The following is a 22,552-nucleotide window of genomic DNA, read 5'->3' on the forward strand; positions in this document are numbered from 1 at the left end:
ACGGCATGAAGGGCTGTGTGTGCAGCCAAGGGATGCGCGTGAATGTGGTGACGTAGGGACGAGGGCGGGGACTGCTAACTCCATCTGCTGACAGGAAGTTAGCCAAAACCACCGGATCCCTTACTTCTGCTTTAAATGCAGATATTCATGTCATGTGAAAGCAAAACTTATATATCACTATGCCTTGTGTGTTTGTCAGTTGTGACTGAAAATGAATGTCGACCTATGTTAAAATCATTACAAACAGAATGACAATAAACCTTATTTGTCAAATATGTTACATATGTGGTTTTCAAATCTAAACACATAATAATGTGGTAGGCTAGGGTTGACAGAGTAAATGTACAGTACAGTCTGTTTGAGTAAGATACTGTAAAACAATATTATTTATGCTGCCGTCAACAACACAAAACATTTTTAACCTGATAAAGTGAAGGTGTGGATATAGGTATAGTGTTAGTCACTGCTAAAACACCCGTAAATCAATTATACAGTGAAAGAAGGTTACAGTCTTTTGTTTTGAAATTTGGTGTCAGGATGACCTTTTGGTTTATTTTTGGATCATAACGTATCACAATGTAACGTCAATGTCAGAGGTTAACATGGCCACCGGGTCGTGAATCAGACCTAAAATTCCATCAGCGTTCATCAGCCGTCATTACTGCAGAGATAAACAACTCAGCACCTGATAACAGCTGAAGTACAGCGCCATTTGTGATTTTACATGAAATAATTGACATATCTTGACACGATCCCCATTCTCTGCCAGGGTGTTTGCTGGATAATGGCTGCATTGTTTTTGGATTCATCAGCAAAAGGCGGCACTTGTTCTATTTTTGAAAAACCTTTTATGCCGGTGTTAACCATGCATGGGAGTATTGATGTCAGTGTCTGAGACGATCAGGTCACTGGTAATCAAACGCAGGTTAATGCTGTGCGTCATACTTCCCCTCTTGATTTTCATTACGTTACCCTGAATAACCCCTGCAGGAAGACAACACATGGCTATATGGAACACACTGAGACACATTCATGCCATGAAAAACAACTTGGCCAAATGTGTTTGTTTGTTTTAAATAAGACTGATTGCATTCAGTGTATGCAGTATGATTTGTATCTTAATGATGTTATTGTCATATCAATAGTCTGTCTCTATTGCACGTCTGTCCGTCCTGGGTGAGGGATCCCTCCTCTGTTGCTCACCCTGAGGTTTCTCCGATTTTTCCCTGTTAAAAGGGTTTCCATGGAGTTTTTCCTCAGTGGATGTGAGGGTCTAAGGACAGAGGATGTTGTTACGATGCCATGTAAAGCCCTTTGAGACAAACTGTTTGTAAAAACGGGCTATACAAATAAAATTGCCTTGCCTTGCCTTGCCTTGCCTTGCCTGTGGAACTTTTGATCATATTTCCAGACCAATGCCACAAATTACTCATAATTCTCTACATCATAATGCATCAATTAGCTACCCACAGTGCAACAGGCTACAAGCTGTAAGAGCAAACTTACAGTTCGGAAGTTGACAGCCTCCATTTATAATCACATTTGGGATCACAGTTAACCTGACTATATTTACTGGACTGGATAAGGCCTTAAAGCAGAAGTAAGGTGAATGTTTGTGTTAATATAAGTCTTAAATAGTTGTATCTTCCGACAGCAATCACTTGTGTTTGGTCTGAAACACGGGTCTGTCAGTCACTCTGCTCTGCTGTAAGCCGAGGAGAAAACTTTCCTTGTATCCTACAACCTTTATCCAATGAGGAGAGAGAACGGCATAAAGGGGCGGTCCTCTCTGTGTGTGCAGGGGGCGAGGGCGGGGACTGCTAACTCCATCTGCTGACAAGAAGTTAGCCAAAACCACCGGATCGCTTACTTCTGCTTTAAGTGAAGATCAATTTTAGTTTAGGATACAATAAATGACATGTGTCTTTGACTAAACCTTTGCACAATGCAACATTAAAACATATAGGATAAAAAACAACAACATAGAAGTGTAATTGGTAAATGATGGGACACGCTCCACTAACAGCAGCATGTAACACATTATATGACAAATAACATCATAATAAAGGTATACTAGAGAATCAATTAATGATTTACATTTTTATGGACCATAAACATACATAGCCTAAAGGAGCATGTGAATGTAGTAAAGTTGAACACTGTGGACATATAGATGTTTTGCAGTGTAGCAAAACCTAAGTACAGGAATTGTATATGATGACAAGTTTTTACTTGGAGCAATAGTTTGACATTTTGTGAAAAAATAATGTCACAAGTATGCAGTCAATATATGGATAAGTATTTGATTTGATTTGATTAAGTATTTTTGCCCTTATATCACTTGATCAAATGTTAATTCATTTCTAACCTTATATGATGATATTGTTTCTGTTTCTAACCCTAACCTTAACCTTTTTTGTTGATATCCTGTCTTTCTCTGTTAAAATAAACGTACCATGAAAAACACAGACCGTCCTTTTCTTTGTGGGGAGCTAACTTACAAAATCAGCAAGAGAGCCCCATCCCCCGACCCCCGTATGTGATATTATCTTATTACAAAAACTGAAAATCAAGAGCAGTCTCAGCAGTAGAAAACCCTTGCGTTATACCTTTCATATGGCTTCCATTTTCCACTCCTAGCTTGCCATGCCTTGACCCTCTTGTCACCGCTTGTCACCTCCCAAACCTAAGCGGTAACATCCAGGTTGTGCTACAGAAGCTGCAGTGCCCTGACATCACATGGTGTATTGTAAACACAGCAATGGCTGGAGCATAACAACAACTGATAATGCTATGCTGGCTTTGTAGTACTATATTAGCAAAAAAAACCACTTAATTCTTTATATCTCTTTTAGTTTAAATTGAAAAAACTGAAGTGTAAAAATGTAAATTTGTCATTTTAAGAGTTGAATGTCAGAATATTCTGGCATTCAACTCATTTTTTCAACAGCTGGCTCCAGAAATCTACCATACAGACACAATGACTATTCATCTTATAATCTGTCTCTCAACAGTGTGGTACTGTAAACTGAGGTTGAATTGAGAACAAAGGAAATTAAATGTCTCTGTTTTCAAGGCCTCCATGTTCCCAGCTGATGACGCAGGCATGCAGTCGTACAGACCACACTACTGTAAACACATGTAGCCCATAAAGAATAAAGCAATCCTCTCATGTCCTGTAGCAACTCTTTGCACATGACATTTTAGCATCTCATTACAGACTGTATGTTGCCTATGTCTGACTGATTGGATGTTACCTGGTAACATGACACATCATGTAGCTGTGTGATATAAAGAGTGATGAACAAGAATGGCCATTTAAGTCTTGAGTGTATTTTGGCCTTTGTGTTTGGTAGGAATAATCTGATTGGCCACCCCAGGTGCCACCTCAAAATATAATAGGCTATATGCCCAGTCAGAGGCATTTTATACAACTTTTGTCAAGTAATTTTTTTCTCAAAAATAAAATATTGAGGTTTTCTATCCCAATTGTATTTTGCCACTCCTGTATTTTGACTAGGAGGTCTAGTTTTTCTTGCAGTGTTAGTAATTAAAGTAGATATGGGTTTTGCAGACAAAACTGGCTATGCCCAAAACCTGTGTGGGTGTGTGTTTGCATGTGCACGTGCTCACGCTTCATGCCACCCACCATAAGTCAGTGCCCCACTTGGGCCGCCCCATCAAAAACATCTGGTCACACCCCTGGAAATAAGAAAGTCTACAGCTGATTACCAAAAAATGAAAAATAGAAATACCTGTTAGGCTATTATTTTAATAAAACTTTACTGTATTATTTTAAGATATAACTTATCATATAGATGTAAATACCTCATGGCCCCTGCATGCAACTGTGATAATAACGTGGCTTAAAACGCATGGAGATTTCTTTTTTTATAAATTCTTTTTTTTTTTTTTTTTTTTTACAATTTTATTATCAAAACAACAGATGATAACATTAATTTCATATGGCTTTACATCTTTTTTCTTTTATTTATTGTTTTATTCATTACTGTTATGAACTTCTATATTCACATCATGACATTGTGGAACATTATTAACGGAGCCACAACACACACATCCAGGAAAACCTACACCGATGGTTTAAATTAAAGGCACTGTTTCTTAAAGTATAAAATAAACGAGAAGACTGTTTTCTTAATCATCTTAACAACGTTCTCACAATCATTGTTACATAAGATGACTTGTTATATCATCAGAGCACTGGGAGTGCTTCCACAGTTGGTACTAGAGAGGCAGATAGCTGGGAGGCTGCAGTAGGTCCCTCTTGCCGTAGGCGGCTGATCCCACGTTGGTCGGCGCGTAGACGGTACCGAGGGTGTTACTGGAGCGGACCAAGAAATCTGCTAGCCTCTGGGTGACGCAGGTGGCTGTGTTGCACTTTCTCTTCTGTATGTTGTGGCTGGGAAGAAAAACACAATGAGACATGTCAGGACATCAAGGTGAAACGTTCACAGTGGTGTTAGCTTGTCTTCCAGGTCCTGTAGATTCTGTCACCTGATCATAGGTGGGAGCCCTCTCTGTGGCCGTGTACCCATGAGGCCGAGGAACGGATTGGAGACCAGCCCGGGAGCTAACCAGCCTTCCTCGTTGTCTGGGAGAGCACTTTCCTGCTCGCTGGATGAGCTGGGACTGAAGTACCTGAATCATATAGAAAAGGGCCAAACGGTTTCACACTGATAGCTGATGATTCCCTCTTCAGAACATCCACTAGTCCCAAGAGGAAGACGAAAAAGTGGCCACTTAGCTCCCCACGAGATGCACAATGAAGCACTTTCACATAATCAAGAACAATTGGCTTCCACCTCCAGGGTTATACATCAGTCCCCTCCTGCTACTCCTACAGAGCAGCCTTTCTCATTGCACAATGTCCGTGATATTCAGCTGCTTGTCTGCTGAACTCAGGTTAAACTGCTATAATTGTTTCCTGACTGTTGAGACAATATGATTTGAGCAATGAGCAGTTCTACAGTTGTCTTATCTGGTATGATGAATATAACTACTGTATAAACCTACACACACCAAAGAGCTCATTGCTCTGCTTGTATGTTCACTTACCTGTAGCTTGGGGCTGTGGTGACACAACGCAGCAACACAAGCAGCACGAGGAGAAGCACAGGCACCTTCAGGTGATACATAGCGTACGATAACCTGGATCAACACAGTAGAGCAAGACTATTGTGAGAAAAAGAGGAAGTCCTAGACTACATCACCTATCATTTCACCTATGGTCTTATTAAAGCCATGTCAATTGATTCAATGACAATAATACACAAGCATCCACCAGACATTAATCAGAACATTTTCATTGGCAATTAAATGGCATTTTGTGAATTAATCTTTGACAATAAATGTCAGAAACCTGTGAAAATAAACCTAAAGTGAAAGTCTTAGAAATTCTTGTTTTTTTCATTCAACAGTTCAAAATTCAAATATGTCATTATCACACAAGGGAGAGCTCTCACATGAGTGTGATTGGATGAGACAATCCGAGAGCATTTGAGTTTAAAATCACATAATTGATTGATCATAAAAATAGTTATCAGCTGATTTTCTGTCAGTTGGCATTGCACCCCTGCGTTCCACTGCATTATGCTAAATTATTTAAGTTTCTATCATTGCACTTGCACGTTATTACTTAATAACACAAATAACACATGTTTATAAGATCTCTTATAATTTCCTCATGATGTGCACCTTTTCCTACAAAGAATCATATGGTTGAAGACATATTTGGATTCTATGGAAACCCTTTGGATGTTGAATTTAACATAAACATTAGTTGAATTAAACCACAAACAACGTGACCTGTAAAGATTTAAAAAAAAAAAAAAAAAAAAAAAAAAAAAAAAAAAAAGGTAGAAATTCAAAAAAAGATCTCAACTGAAATATCATTTTCCAAACTCAAAATAGTGTCCATTTGTTGTATATTGTAAATAAGTTATAAGTTATATGTGTTAAGTAAAAGAGTACTTACTTTCTGTTGTGTTAGCCAGTCGTCAGTAGATCCCAGTCTGTCAATGGAGCAGTCCAGGGTTTGTCTCACTGTAACACAAACCGACACCAACAGTTATAGGCTCTCTGCTCAAACCACTTGTGACATCAGCTCTCTCCAAATATAGCCTTGCTTTTTCATTTACACAGAATGGGAAAGGTGGGGGGTGTGGAGGTAAGGTAGACCTCATGTATGTCATCACACCCTCAGCTGTATGATAATGTGCATGTGTACACTTAAACTCATGCACGCTCACAGAGCCATGCAAACTTTGACAAGTCACACTCGCATAAACACACACACACACTGGCACGCACAGCTGTACGTCACCATCCTCATCATCACCTTCGTCATCATTGTCATCCACGTCTGTGATGGGACTGACCCGCCGTAAACCCACACAGGGGGGAGAGGGACACTGTCAAAGTGGAAAGCTGTCTTCCTATTTACCTTGAGACACATAATGAAGTTTTAGGTTATTAAGCTGTGGCCTTGGTGCATCCCTCTGGGCTTCATCATGATGAATAATACATACCAAGAGTAATTATCATCAATAATGAATGATGTCTCATTATTTTGATGGGACACGTCACAAGTGAGTAAGTGTTCAATAATGAAGTGTAACACTTTACCTGAGAAGTGACCAACTCAAACAGTTTTCCTGAAAACTTTATTTCAAATAAGTATTTTTCTTTCATTAAAGCAGCCATGATAAAAATGTATCATAGCTGCTTTAATGTTAGAAAAATACTTATTTTAATATTTGATATTGATATCGATCACATGGTGTGTGTTTCAAAGCTGTGTCGAGTAGCAACTAAGTCAAAGTAAAGTATTATCAACAATTATCCGTTCTTATGAGCATTTTAGTGTCTTTCAGCTCATTCTTTTGGTAAGTTTGCAACTTGACTGTTTTTTTTTCAGACAAAGCTAGCAGCTAAATGCTAAAGTTGGTCCATATCAACTCAGTAAAAGTGGAAGCAGTGAGGTTAGGTTAGCCTAAGCAACACAAAAGTGCTGTGTTTACAGTTTGTAAGGGCTGCATTCAAGTGGTTAGAAAAAGTAGCTAGGCTACTGCAGGTTTAAATGTTCAAGAACAAAGAAAACAACCTCATGACTGCCATCAGTCTTTGAGCCAAATGCAGCTAGAATTTTACTGAAAAACATGGCTTCAGCCTTTGCTAAGCTTCATCTGACATTAAATCTGTGAGAAATGCAAGGACAACAATGTAAATACAGAGTCATTAAAAATATTCACATCTTTTCTATCTGATCTCATTGTTCACGGAGTGAAATTTTCTAGTAAATCTTTACCTACTATAAACTCTGTACTTGATTATGTAGAAGCAGTAGACATTAAAATTGAAAGAGATTCTCATAAAAATGTAATTATTAGAGGAGTGAAGGGATAAAAACTCTTCTTCTTCACGTCATGATTATTGTTTCTAATGATCTGTGTTCATAGAAATGATCCCAATGTCTCACTGGGGAAATGCCACAGGCTGCAGGCTGCTGCTGGTAAGTGCTGGTGCACCACAGTTTTTGCACTGGCAGAGATGAAGTACAGTCCTAATGGATGTGTAACACCCCCAAAACCACCAAGGTACAACGTATACCTCCCTGTGTTTCCTGTAAGTGTCCCAAGAAAACTAAACAGATGAGCTGACAGCATCATTTTCTCATTTCAAGGATTATTCATGCACATTACAGGCTTTTTCTGAAGAAAGCACCATGACATGACCCATACTCCACCTTTCACTACAGCTCATTCTTTCCAGGCCGATTTCTACAGATGAACTGACAAAAAACAACAATTTCAGGCTAAAAAAAAACAAAAAAACAACTGATTGGGCCGTATGTACAACTGATTTGTCAAGAGGCTCATTTCAATGGCAAATAGTGGACAATTTAAAGAAACAGAATTTGATCTAATAAATAATTAACATATATATTCAAGTCAGATGCATATGAGGAGTGTGTTAAGAATGATTAATATGCAGAATCCTGAGAGACAGAGGTTGAATGAAAAGAAGAAAAATTAAAATAAGGGGGAGGAAAGAGAGAGGAGGATGTGGGTGGGATGTGTAGGACCTGACATCTATTTATGTAAGTTATAGTTACAGTCAGTTCATTCTGATGTCACATCTTGTGGATTGCTTTAGTAATTGTGAGGAGCTACATGTTACATGTGGCAGCTAATTTCCTGCTCATTTCACAGACAGAAAACCATTTAAACCACAATTTACCCTCAATTTACAGGAAGCTGAATGAACCTACATGATCTTCACAGCACCAGAAACACTGTGATATATTCTTGTCTCACTACCATTCACATTCAGTGCTGCGCAAAGCCTCAATTCATGAGTTTGACATAGTACAATGCCAGCAGTGGACATACGAGGGATTAAATGTCACCAGAGGATGGTCAGTAGATAAATAGCCAGTGTCTGTGAAGGTAATGGTTTTGTGACCTTGAATAATTACTGCTCATATCGAGGGCATTCACACCTGCAGGTTTACAGTGGTCATAGGGAACACAGTCTCTGTCTGGGCTGCATAAACCTATGGAATCATGTGTATAAATAGATTTGATTTTCTCTGTCTGGCCCACAATGCATCAGTACATATATTAATGCCACCAATGTCACCAACACTTACCTGTACTGGGAAAACAGATGCTAACTGTTACTGCATTCAGTGGAAATTAAGTTATGCATTGAGTCATGCAAACTGTGAATCATAATGTTGTTCTTTGTCTGCTCATTGTGTAAATAAGTCACTCCTTACTAGTATGTTTTCCTCTCAAGTTTATGAAGTGATAATTATTTATACATCTTGTTGCGCTGCCCTCAAGTGGCCAAAAATGTACTGCAGGTTTTGACGTTTTTCTTCCCCATAACAGAACAAGCCACTTAGTTGTATGTGAGTAACAACAACATAGCATTTTTGTGTCCATAGTATGACACTGGTCCCATGAATGTTTGTGAGAGAAGACTGTGCATAGATGTGATCTGTAAAATTTAATGTAACAGTAGCATCACACATTCAATAGTCTAATCATTGACATGAAAAGGGAAACATTTATTTTGGCCAATAGGTTTACTATAGTGCTTTTTGGGGTTTCTGGTAAACACAGTTCTATTCAGTTTTTATACCAAATCCTATTTATCTACAGTTGTGGAAAATATCTTTTTAGGTCTAAGTCATGTTTATAACATATAACAGCTATATTCTTGAACAAAAGAAGGGGAAACACTGTTAGATTACAACATGCCATTGTCCAGAGGAAAATCCAAAATCTGAATTTTGGCCGAGTGTTTCTAGCGGCCCCATGTCTGGCCTTGTTTGACAGTGGTGAACACCCTAGCTTCGCTGACTGTCAGTTTCTCTGCTGTGTGGTGACTCTTTCTCAGACTCATTCTTGTCTTCTGTGTCATGGTCCAGTGCCTCTTTCGCCACACTGACGTCATCTTTTTGCTCTTTCTCCTCCTCCACTTCTTCCTCCTCCTCCTCCTCCACTTCCTCCTCCGGCGCCGGCCCTTGCAGCTCTAACACTGCTCCATCTGCAGGAGGAGGAGAAAGCTCAACAGTGATCTCTGTCAGGGAACTGGACTGTTGCTTCTCCTGTGTGTTATTTGTGGAGATGACTTCGGCGAGCTGCTCTATTTTATGAACTCCGCCTCCCTCCTCCACTTCTGTTGCAGCCTTTACACAAACTTTGGGGGCTTTAACAGGACTGGGCCGAGCCTCATTTGGAGCCTTAAGTTCGATTTCTCTTGACGCTTTGGGTTGCTGGGACGCTGTTTCCCGCTCTGGCTTTTTAAACTGTTTTCTGAGGAGGATGATGACGGCGATGACGAAGAAATAGGAGGAACCACTGAGGCAGGTGATCAGACCCAGGAAGATGATCCTTAAAAAAGAGACAAAAGATGCACAGAAGGCAATAACAGAGAAACCTTGTTGATATCTAATAACTTGTACTAAAAGTGATACCACCACATGCCACATGCAGACATCATATTAGCAATCATGTTCTATTTTCACATACTGGATGTGTTTGGGGATGTACCTGTACATATCAGCGTCATAAATGCGACATGCACCCCTGCCCCCACACTTCTTGATGGACCACTTCAGGCAGGTTAAATCAATCATGGCTCCAAAATACACAGGCGCAGGGATTCCACCTACACACAAGGTATCACATGAATGTGCATGGCTGCAATGCTTCAATACTGATTGACACAAAATCAATGGAAACCTGAAGTGACTGAAGTAGCACACCGAAAAGCTCAATTTACCCAGGGGGCAAAATCAGACACGGAGCGTTGTAAAAGGTTTGACACCAGAAATGATATCTAGGAACTTCAAGGATTAAAACCTGGGTGGACAACCTGGTCAACTAGCTGCTGGGAAGCTACAGGGGCCAAAAGCCCTTTCTGGGGTTGTTTTGCTGGCGAAATGATGTAAATGCAAATATTTAGGTACTACGCATAAATAGTCATACAACTATAAAATTTGGCAGAGAGTATCTTGACACATAGGGGGAGGCATAAAAAAAAGATTCTGGGGTTTGTTGCAACTCAATTTTAAGATATCACCCTCAACATCCCAAAAAAGTACTGTTCGCCTGACAAATTCTCATGAAAATTATTATTTTTCAGCACTTTACGGAGAATATCTATGCTTAACATGTATATAGAACATTTCCTTAATTCATAAGCTTCCATTTGAGTCCAAGATAGCCTTTCTATCTCAAAAGCCCCACTTGCTGTGGCCAACGGTCTTCTCTATCTATCTGTTCCAGAAATAGCATGTTTTCTGATCATGTCAGCTAACATGTAGTTTTTCACAATAGGTGTTGCATTGTTTGGAGACAGCCTGTAGCTTTCCAGTAGCTACTGTAGTAGAAAGGCTATCTTGGACTCAAATGGAAGCTTATGAATTAATGAAGTTTTCTATATACATGTTAAGCATAGATATTCTCCGTAAAGTGCTGAAAAATAATAATTTTCATGAGAATTTGTCAGGCGAACAGTACTTTTTTGGGATGTTGAGGGTGATATCTTAAAATTGAGTTGCAACAAACCCCAGAATCTTTTTTTTATGCCTCCCCCTATGTGTCAAGATACTCTCTGCCAAATTTTATAGTTGTATGACTATTTATGCCATTGTAGTACCTAAATATTTGCATTTACATCATTTCGCCAGCAAAATGACCCCAGAAAGGGGTTTTGGCCCCTGTAGCTTTCCAGCAGCTAGTTGACCGGGTTGTCCACCCAGGTTTTAATCCTTCAAGTTCCTATCATTTCTGGTGTCAAACCTTTTACAACGCTCCGTGTCTGTTTTACCTTCAATGTAACTAATCATAATGAGGCTCACCAAGAGTCCTGGTCACCAAGGCCTGCATACCAAGTGCAAGAGATTTGAGCTCTGGTGTGATGCATCTGTGATTAAAAAACAACACCAGGTCACTTGATACAGAAAACAACACTGTCCTTTGTCAGTAAGAGTCTTTAATATCCACTGAATTTGTTACTTTAAATTCTTTATCATTCAGTGATCTCCCCAGTGATCTCCCTCTCAGGTGCACAGACCTTATGATGACCATGTATCCAGGTGTGGCTCCCAGAGAGTTGATGAAGGAGCTGAGGACGGACACGGCCATGTAGGAGGTGAAACTGCGGCTGCAGTCCTTGGCATGAGGGCACTGGCCCAGCTTCACTGACGTGCTGCTGCCTGCTGGGTAGGAGGCAGACACACAGCTGCAGTTGTGAAAGACCTAGTAAAAAAAGAGACAAACAGTGAAGTGGGAGGACTCATTGGAAATCACTCAAGTAAAGCAACAACCAATTATAATGTAATTAGAAAAACAAACCAGTGGTTAGAATGTAATGTTTTCACACTAATTTCTTATATTTTGCTAAATATAATACAGCAACTAATATAAATAGTGTTAACATTTGCTGTTTATGTATGTATTAGTCTAGAGGCGACTGTGTTGTGCCACTCAGGAAAAGTGCTTTTGGTCAAGCTGTATTTTCTTTCCGTGCATCCCAGACCTGGAACCAGATACCTACTGTAGCACTATACGTGAACTTCCAACTCTTACCTCTTAAGGCATGGCTATTACAAAATCAGACCTGTGATTATGAAGTCTAGAAGTGTATGTTTGCCTGATTGATTGTATGGGGCACCACTCTGTATTCTTTTTTTCTTTTTTCCTTCCTTTTCTGTATTGTGTATACATATACATATGTATCTCAATTTCATACTGTAGAAACTCAATGTCCTCACTGTTTCGTGTGTTTGGGACTTGAAGCTTTAATAAACTCTCAGTGATATTATCACAGGTAACTTCTTGCATTCACTCTGCTCATGCAGCAGCAACTAACACAGACGGTAAACACAACATGACTTCCTCAGTCTCTTAAAGGGATACTACCTAATTCTAACAACACTACACATACAATGGTGTGTATATAATACATTTATATATACAAACTTTGTGCAATATTGGACACACATCTGCATGTGCAATCGTGTGCTATGGGATAGTGCAATTTAAGTCGATCCTGCACTTTATTGGGGCATCGTGCAATCAAATTAAATTCAATCTTGCACTTATGCACTCGTCACTTTAGCAAACAGCACTTTAACACATAGCACTTTAACTCCTCAGTAATCTTTTGGTCCCCTTACCCACTCTTTTAACCGTCTTTGGTCAGTTAACTGGTGGTTTATGTATGTCGTTCATATATGTTTTGTGTAAGATGTCAAGGTGTTTTATTGTCCTAGTCCTGCCTCTTGTACTTTTTATCGTCATTGTTTTTTATGTCTAACATCAACCTGCCAATGGGACTGGGGATGGAAATTAGCCAGTTGGCTACAATCCCACATATTTACATGTCAATGTCCATCAATATGTATTGTTCCCATTTTAAATAAATAAATCTGAATCTGAATCTGAATGCACATAATACAATGCACTACTTAAATGCCCTGTCTTGACCGGGATGTAGTGAATGAGATAAAAATATATACATTTTTGAAAGACAATTTAGAGGAAATGTGACTGAATGAAATAGATGATAAACAAAACAGAAATTAGAAAACTAGAGGAAAAGAACAAATGTAAGGACCTTTACCTATATCTATCTGAATAGAAATGAGAGAGATGCAGCTGAAAGCTCCAAAGACTAAGAAGTGGACCTTATATATGCGCATATATATATATATATATATATATATATATATATATATATATATATATATATATATATATATATATATATATATATATATATATATATATATATATATATATATATATAGAGAGAGAGAGAGAGAGAGAGAGAGAGAGAGAGATTTTAATCTAGATTTTTGTCTGTCTGTCTATCTATCTATCTATCTATCTATCTATGTATATATATATATATATATATATATATATATATATATATATATATATATATATATATATATATATATATATATATATAGAGAGAGAGAGAGAGATAGAGATAGATATAGATATAGATATAGATATAGATATAGATATATATGTAAAGAGAATAAGGATTGTAGAGTTGACAGGCAGGTAATTGTGTCTAGTGTGTGTCTTTGTGTGTGTCCTACTGTGTTCTTGCCGTATCCACTGGAGCTGATGCAGCCAGCCATACATGGAGAGATGTAGGTGATGCCGCTGTCGGAGCACACTGGGTCCCACTCCTCTGCTGAACACGAGCAGTCTCTGTTACACTCCGAGAAGAGCATCTCACTGTCGGATGATATAGTCTCAGTCCTACAGGGCAAAGGTCATTTTTATTTCATCTTAGGTTTTAAAAAATCCTAGGCTTGACAGTATGGAGCAATTGAAGAGGATATACATTAACCTTGTCTTGTGCTTTCTGCTACCAGCTATGGTGTTAGGGTCAGTTTTGACCGTGTTTTAAATCAGCTGTAAAATACACTAAAACCATTTTTTTCATCCAATTTGTTTTTCTTCTCTAGGTTACATTGTTAGGCTTCCTTTTCCATGAAAATTTTGGTTTTGCACTTATGATTTCAGTTTTAACTCTCATTATTGTTCTTATAGTTATAACTGCATCAAAATTGACCCTAACACCACATGATTTTCACCAGAGCATTTTAGAAATTTGTGAAAAAAATGTTTTTGTTTTATTTTGTTTAAAATGAGGTTCCTGACCAATTTAAAAAGCTTTGATGCTGTAAACATATTTATGTGGTACTTCTACGCATTTAAAACCTGAAAATGGGTCACCAGAACCCAAACACAAGAGGAAGGTTCATTTAAATGGATTAATACTGAATAGAAATATGTCCACACAACACATGTCACATATAAAACCTGAGTCGAAATCTGAATGTTCACCCATCCACCTGACAGGTGTTCTATATCAATGTGCTGATTGCACAACATCATTACTGCACAGGTGTGTCACAGTAAACGGCCTCACTAAAATGTGTACTTTTACAACACAAACAGTTCCACAGATGTTCCGCATGTTTTGAGGTAGCGTGCATTTCACATGCCCAGTGTGCACCAGACCTGTCGTCCATTGAATAAACTGCCATTTTACTACCAGATGCCATATATCTCCAAAGTTGTTTGCAGAAACTGACAACCCCCCCAAAAAAGACAGAAAAATAGATGCTAATAAACGCCTTTTACCAAAATACAAGTGCTGATTTCACACACCTGTGCAGTAATGGTGCAGTGTAATCAACATCTTGATTTTTCACACCTGTCAGGTGCATGGATGATCTTAGGCAAGGAGAAGTGCTCACAAAACAGATCTGAGCATGGTTGTGAAGAAAATGCGTGAGAATTTTTTTTTTCAAATTCAACTCATGAATCCTGTAATGGCTCATGTGTCTCAGCACTCACCCGTTGTAGGAAATGGTGAGGCCGGCCACAGGAATGTTGTCACACTTGGTGCCGAACTGCAGCAGCAGGAGCAGATATGCCATGAAGGACGTGGCGAAGGAGAGCTGAGCTCCTGACACCACACTCAGCTTGTACCTCTTCATCAGCAGCCCCCCCAGGAAGATCCCCACCGCCACCACGGGCAGGTTCAACACACCTGGAGGAAAAACTCAAAGGGCTCTAGATGCTGGACACTTTTGATGACCTCTGATGACCTCTATTCAAAAGGTCACACTATATATATTTATAGTATTTCTTTCTTTTTTTATATATATAAAGCAGGTCTAGATTCTGAATAAATTCTATATCAGTTGAATTAAAGCACTCAATCCACAGGCTGCATTCAGAAACTGAGCCTTTGAATGAGCCATCAGGACTGACATAACTTTGTGACATCACAACTATACAGCCAATGCCTCCATCATGGCCCACGTCAGTGTTTATGTATGTATATGTGTCATATGGAACTTTTACATATAATCAGACATTAGCCTTCATTCAATTTGTTAGTTTCTGATTCCTGCAGTGAACGTTTTCTTAAAGTGGCAAAACTCACTTTACTTCTTGGTTTGTGACTCACTGTGACTTAATCGTCACTGTATTATCATCCACATAAATGTTTTCCATAACAAAATATGCATGATCTATTTGAGTTTTCTCCAGTCCATTGTTTCAAAGACCCTAAACAATTCAAGTGGTGGAATCTGCCAAGGGTATCACGCCCCTGCATGAGTCATTCAAGTAATTGAAAATGTATGCCAACATTACTGTAATTAAGTCTGGGTTTAATGTTTGTACAGTTTTATTCAAATGACCAATGTGTTTTCCCTCAGTCTTCAGCTCTGTATGTGTTTGACTAGTCTACATGCAGTTACAGCTCCACTGTGATTGTACATTACAAAAAACCCAAAGTGTTTTAGAAGAGCCCAGTTACAGGTACATACAGTATCTATTACCTATGAGGAAGTTAGCTCTGGATGCAGATTGTCCAAACTGTTGTTCCATGTATTTGGCTTTGAAGGTGAACAGGCCCATGAAGGAGTTGAACTTGAGGATGCTGCCACAAAGGAGCAGGAAGTAGGTAGGAGTCCCCAACAGGCGCTTCAGTGAGGGAAGAAACCCTGTGAAAGGACATCAGGTAAAAACACAAGCACAAGTAAAAACCGAGTAGCACCGTCTCTCCTTTACCTTTGGCGATCTCGGTGAACTTGAGGTTGTGGTTGTTGTCGAGGGCGTCCTCTCTCCCATCCAGGGTCTGGTGGGCTGAAGCTGGTTTGCCCTCGTCTGCCCCCTGCTTGGGCAGTGAACGGGGCAGGAACCAGAAGGGGATGCTGGAGACGAGCAGCAGAGAAGAGGACACCAGGAAGCCCAGCCACCAGGCCCCCACCCAGCGGGCATCTTTAGGAGTGATGGTCACACTTTCTGCAAAATTAAGAAAAGAGTTTTCATGTGCACGGCTGCAGCTGGAGCCTGATATGTGTTTGCTGTCACTTCAATCTGCTTCTTCCTTTTTTTGAGATGTGACCATTTTGGACACCCAAAGACAGGATGAGACACTGCACCGTCTGGTAGGGACGCTGCACACTTAAGGTGGACAGACTGAGCTTGTGTGACAACTAAATTATTGATTTTACCTTCTGTATATATGAGAGTCAAGAGAGTTCCTCCCTGGGACAGTCAGAGAGGCCTTCACTAAGCTGCTCTGACAGGAGAGCAGCCAGTGTGGTAGTATGTCAAACCTCTGCACCATGAACAGCAGGCTGGCTCCAAAAGACGTCACCATGTGTCCTCTGTCAAACACATGAGACTCTAGCCAAAAAGTCCTCCTGTTTAACTCTATGATATCTGTTTGTTCTTGAGTGGTTGAAAATTAAAGCCAGTAACACATATGAATGAAGCGTACACTGATGAACTGAATGGTGGAACATTTACCACTTTAAAGGGACAACGAGGAGTTTCTATTTGGTTGTAAAAAAAAGTCTCATATTAATGTGGATGAATCTACGTTACCACTTGTTAATGGGCCCATTTTAGATAAATCTATGGTTTTGTCTCTATCGTTATTTTGTTATTATTAGTGGTGGTGGAAATGCTGGGCGAGCCAACCAGCGTTTCTTTACTTTCGGTTTCATGGCGAGTCATGAGAATAACGCCGCTGAATCGCCATTTATGGTGGGAACTACGACGGTATGTGATCGTCTTCCAACCTCTGACTTTAATTCTTGATGAATGAAAACATGAGTCTGTCTTGTGCCGGTCAAAGAATTTCACGGTGCGGAGGCTCATAAATGTAGTGTGAAAACGCTTCGCTTTTCCAAAACTCCTCGTTGTCCCTTTAAATATAAAAATTAGTTATACTAGGTGTTATGAAGTATGTTGCTATAAGCTTGTAATCATAAATTAAATGTATATTTTATTTATTACATTTAGTTTTCATATATATTACATTGTATAACAAATATTTAAATATTCATAATTTATTTATCATTGAAGTTATGTACATAAACACGTTTTCCCAGGGTTATTTATCCTATATTTTCATGTATCCAGGGGATGCATATGGGAATGTAAACATATAGGTGACATCACTCCTGATATATGGACATTAATGTCGTCTATTTGATTTACGAGAGGCAGCGTTAGATCTACAGTCAGGGGTAATGAGTTAGACTGCTTGTGACCTCAAGACCTTTAATAAAAACATGTGTATTACACTTACCCATATCAACATATCCAATGTCAACATATAGTCTGGCACAGTAGGAGCCCAGGAGGAAACCAAACATGGGACCCAGGAGAGTAATGGTCTGGAGACAAGCTGTCAATCACAAAACAATTACAAGAAGTGAGAAGTAAATAAGAGTTTATATAGGGTAGGTTAACCTATGATAAGAATATTGTAATAATACCAAGTATATGTAATGTTAATGAATTACTATTAAGGTGAGAACTTTTCAATATCCCACTGTAAAAACCAAACCAACCAATAATGACTTACCAATGTAGAACGGTGAGTTTTCAGCTTTAGCAAAGTCGTCGATGTAGGAGATGCCCAGAGGTGTGACTGGGGTCTCTCCAACCCCCCGCAGAGCGTTCCCCAGAAACACATAGATCCACATGTGGGAACTAGACTCCTTCACACAAGCTGCATAGTGACACACGCACACACACTGCCCAGATAACAAACTACACCTGACCACAAGCTGCGCCACATACTGTATACAACGTAACTATCAGATATTACTTCCACATGTGGACACCAGAGATAATATCTGGAATCAGCTCCAGTATAGAAGTATATGAGACGTGTGTGTGTGTTCAGGGCCAGAGATATGTGTCATTTTGCTGCCTAGGTGGATATTCATAATACTTATTGTTTTTATAATGATTTTCAGATTGTTTGGTCATTGACAATATTTGATTTCAAACATCAGTAACACTTTATTTGACGCCTGTACAATTATAGTTATAAACACTCATAAATGATCATAATGTGTTATAAGAATAATCATAACACACTATAAAGCATTTTATCATGACTTATAAGGTCAGGTATTATAATACGTTATAATTGTTAGTAACTCGCTGACAATGCCCAAATTATAAATATAGTTAGAATGTGTTGTGATTGGCTTATAAACATGTATAACTATCATTATAAACACTCATAAATTATCATAGGGCTTTATAACAATAAGCATCAACACACATAACACATCATAGAGCATTTTATAATGGCTTATAAGGTAATAGAGTTATAATGTTCTATAATGTGTTATTCCTATTGTACCCCCCCCCCCCCATATATTATATATTTTTAATATAGAGATTAATTGCGCGTCAACTATGGAAAAAAAAGTGATTAGAAAAATGTATCGTTTGACAGCCCTAATTATAACGTATTATAATACCTGACCTTGTAAGTCATGATAAAATGCTTTATAGTGTTTATAACTATAGTTATACAGTCCTATAACTGCATTATAAGTATGGTTATAATGCATTATAGAGATAGGCGTCAAATAAAGTGTTACCCAAACATCTATCAGATACCAGGTAAGTCCACTGTCATCACATAACTTCTTACATTAGAGGATGCGGCTGTTTCAGCCCTTGACTTCGCATGTGACTTTGGAAGCTCATCTCAGTGAAGTGTGAAATATATTTTTACCATGAATATTAGAGATGTTTCTCACTGAAGCTATACAGACCTAATCATGACACCTAATTTTCTCCTTTGACTGTTGATGTTGATGCTGCTTCTGTTGACAAAGTATTTAACCTTTCAGCCACGATAACTTGGAGCTTTGGGGTTGATACGTTCACTGCATGAGGAGGCAGGTGGCTTTGAAGGTCTGACCATAGGATCAGTGCATTCCAGAGATGGATGAAAGAAAGAAAGAAAGAAAGAAAGAAAGAAAGAAAGAAAGAAAGAAAGAAAGAAAGAAAGAAAGAAAGAAAGAAAGAAAGAAAGAAAGCCACTGAGTTGTTCATTGCTTTCAGGCCTGTTGTTTATGCTAGGCTTACTGTTGACCAGAGGGGAAAGTCAGGGGTTAACCAAGGTTAGTAGTTTGGTCTGGTGACCATACCCATACAATGCATCCAGTGCAGTGAGACAGATTCACAGAGCAGCACTATACCAACAACATACAGCTACACAAATAAACCTGCACCAAATGGCACAGAAATAAGTGTATGAGTGAATCGTTTTTTTAAATGATGTTTACTGTAGTAATCCTGATTAAGGCCTTCCACATGAAGCCCACAGTCTCACCTTTGTGGTCTTCTATAGAGGGCTCTATCTGAATTTCAGGCTCTTCAAGTGTTTTCAGAGGGTCCACACAGGCAGCGATGTTCATGCTGTCGTTCTGGAAAACCTGAATGACTGTGTCATACGTATAGCTGTGAAAACACACACCCAATTAGACATCTGGAAATCTTTTTTCATCAGTTTTGTTCTGCTAAAGTTTACCGTCCCATGAAGAAATGTGTCAGGCCAGTGAGAAAGGCCCCCACCGCCATGAGGAAACAGCCCACCGCGATGAGCCTGGGCCGATGCAGCTTGGCACCAAAATGGCTGACCATGGCGAGGAACAACAAGTTGCCTACACCCAAGACAGAAAAAAAGCACAAGAAGAAGAAGAAAAAACATTTAGAACACCATCAGCAACACCGCCAAACTGAAAAAGGAGGAGGAGGGGAGTTAAGTGTTGATGTTACCCATCTCAAAACTGCCGTCAATGAGTCCAACGTGGGTGCTGGAGAGGTCAAAACGTCTCTCAATCTGAGTGATGGAGCTCTTCATGTAGGTTCCTGTCAGGGCCTTGGAGAAATAGGCGAAGGAGAGCGCCACTATAAACAACTAGAAAGCAACAAAAGGGGAAATATTAGCATTCTGTCCTCCACCTGGATACTGCACAGTAAATTTACTCTGATCAAGATACTTGGAAGATAAAAACAAACAAACAAACAAACAAAAAACATCTTAATAAGGTGTGGTTGGAGAAGTATTGGTTGTACAGATGACTCTAGTACTTTGAGAGTGGAGATGCGAGGACGTTTGCTGGTCTTCTGGTCGGGGACACACAGAGCCTGCTGGCTGGTCATCTTGCCCGGGTCTTCTGCTGCTTCCTCCATTCTGCTGTGGCCTCAGTGTTTGTCTGCAGATTACACTACACACAATATACATTAACATACTGAGAAGTTAGAATACCATCTTAATGTTAGCACCATCTCAACCAACGACTGTTTAATTATCCATTAATAAATCACTTTGGATACTTTCAACACAATAATACTTTTTTTTGTAATGTTTTAGTGTATTATACTTCAGTTCTATTTCTATTTCAGTAAAGGTTTTGAATAACTCCTCCACCACTGACCATATTAGAAGCCATGTAAACATTTTAAGACTGTAGGTAAGATAAGGCATTGTTTTTATATTCTTTAAGATAATAATGTGATTATACCTAAGAATAAACAACAGCTTATATGTTTAATAGTGGATGTGAGGTGACAACTTGGTTAAATCACATCTCACAAGGAACTTGCATTCAATATGCATTATATTATATTCCTATTATTCCAATGGGTAACATTATGGTGCAACTTTTTATCTTTTGTTTTTCCTAGTGCAAAGACAGTCCTAAAGTGAAAACAGAGGAGCTCCAGAGCCAAACCGTACCTGTGTAAACTCCACCAGCAGCCTCTCTGCACAATCCTCTCAGCTCAGGAACCGTCACAAGGTTGCAGGTTTAGTCCATATCATAGAGAAACCCGGTTTTCAATGACAGCTCTGTTTTCATTTGCACTGGGGAGGGGGCGGTGAGAGCAAGACTATTTCACCTCATAATTACAACTTTCCCTATCAGATTTAGCACAAAGCTATAGTGAGCTACACCATGTAAACAAAAGACATGAATCGAAAAACAGCTACAAACAACTAGTGAGAAAGTTTAGTGAAATACCTAGTGCATCTCCAGGCCGAGGGGGCTGGAGTGTCCCCTCTCCTCTTCTGCTCCTCTTTCAGCAGGAGACAGACCTCAGACCTGCTCTCTCCACGCTCCTTTTCTCCTGTGTGAGGGCAGAGCTGTTACTTGGAACCAGCGGGACAAAAGGCCTCGCACATTTCTATTCCACACACATGCCAGCCAGGAGGGGGACAGCAACAAGAGGACAGGGGGAGGAGGGCCGAGGGCTGAGGGGGAGACAGATTAGTAACTCTAAACTAGGCTCATTAGATTTTTTTTTTAATCTCACAAGGTAAAATATCAGGTGCTTGTTCCTTTTACACAGGATTGTTAGTGTAAGTGAGCTTCTTCCACAAATCAGACAGTTGCCCACCATGAGTCAGGTCCTGTCCAAAGTATCTACCTGCTCCTGCCATTGTCACAAAGTGCTTGCTCATGGGAGAATGTTGGGCACCTGTAGCTATTATAATATTAATCTAATATGAAAAGCTCCCTGAGATTACTTCTGTTATGATTTGGCGATGTATAAATAAAATCTGACTTGGCCTGACCTCGAAGGTGGAAGAGTGTGTTTCAGTGTAAAGGTGTGAGGGTATGCTCTGTTAGTCCAGTAACCCGTGGGGAGTTCAGGCAGCAGCGGGCAGCGGCTCACACAATCAGCTTTGGCTGCTCACAAATTCCAAGGATTAAGATTTAGAGTTGTCACATTCCTGCACAGCAACAGTGAAGGAGGTGTTTACCACTTTTCCTCTCTGAAAAATTATACTCAGCTCCAGAACTGTGCATTCGGTGCAAGTATTTGTCATGTCTGTTGCCACTGTCTCATGTTTCAGGTACATCTAGATGGGAATGCAGGATGTAACAGCAGCCGGTCTCCATCAGGTCTACCTGTAACTTCTACCTTCAACCTGTTCAAATAAAAATACTTGTACGAGACTTTTTTGGGATATCCGACATATTAATTTTTTCAATCTCTATAAACTCGATATAGTACACATCTTCCAATTCTGATTGGCTTTGGGTTGTAAATAATAAAAACATTGCCACTGTCAGACTCACTGGCCCTGCAGTGCCATATGATGGACATTTTGTTGTATAGAGCACAATCTTGTGGTGAAA

General features: G+C 39.4%; 2 protein-coding genes across 2 annotated transcripts; both read right to left on the reverse strand.

Moving 5' to 3' along the window:
- Nucleotides 1-4,245: 4,245 nt before the first annotated feature.
- Nucleotides 4,246-6,026, reverse strand: iapp (islet amyloid polypeptide; the record flags this gene model as incomplete). The annotated part of the gene is made up of 4 exons (XM_083999729.1): nucleotides 5,996-6,026; nucleotides 5,077-5,169; nucleotides 4,516-4,659; nucleotides 4,246-4,420 (listed from the first exon to the last, which is right to left on the reverse strand). Exons 2-4 carry the CDS (start codon nucleotides 5,154-5,156, stop codon nucleotides 4,246-4,248), a joined length of 399 nt encoding a protein of 132 aa, XP_083855855.1. The 5' UTR covers nucleotides 5,157-5,169; nucleotides 5,996-6,026.
- Nucleotides 6,027-9,037: 3,011 nt separating this feature from the next.
- Nucleotides 9,038-20,600, reverse strand: slco1e1 (solute carrier organic anion transporter family, member 1E1; the record flags this gene model as incomplete). The annotated part of the gene is made up of 14 exons (XM_083999905.1): nucleotides 9,038-9,923; nucleotides 10,083-10,200; nucleotides 11,396-11,460; nucleotides 11,611-11,795; nucleotides 13,652-13,817; nucleotides 14,925-15,120; nucleotides 15,920-16,084; nucleotides 16,152-16,385; nucleotides 17,683-17,781; nucleotides 17,962-18,108; nucleotides 19,738-19,865; nucleotides 19,936-20,068; nucleotides 20,184-20,325; nucleotides 20,499-20,600. 14 exons carry the CDS (start codon nucleotides 20,598-20,600, stop codon nucleotides 9,377-9,379), a joined length of 2,427 nt encoding a protein of 808 aa, XP_083856031.1. The 3' UTR covers nucleotides 9,038-9,376.
- Between the last annotated feature and the right edge of the window lie 1,952 nt (nucleotides 20,601-22,552).

This window comes from Trachurus trachurus (assembly GCF_905171665.1).
Source record: "Trachurus trachurus genome assembly, chromosome: 23".
NCBI lineage: Eukaryota > Metazoa > Chordata > Actinopteri > Carangiformes > Carangidae > Trachurus > Trachurus trachurus.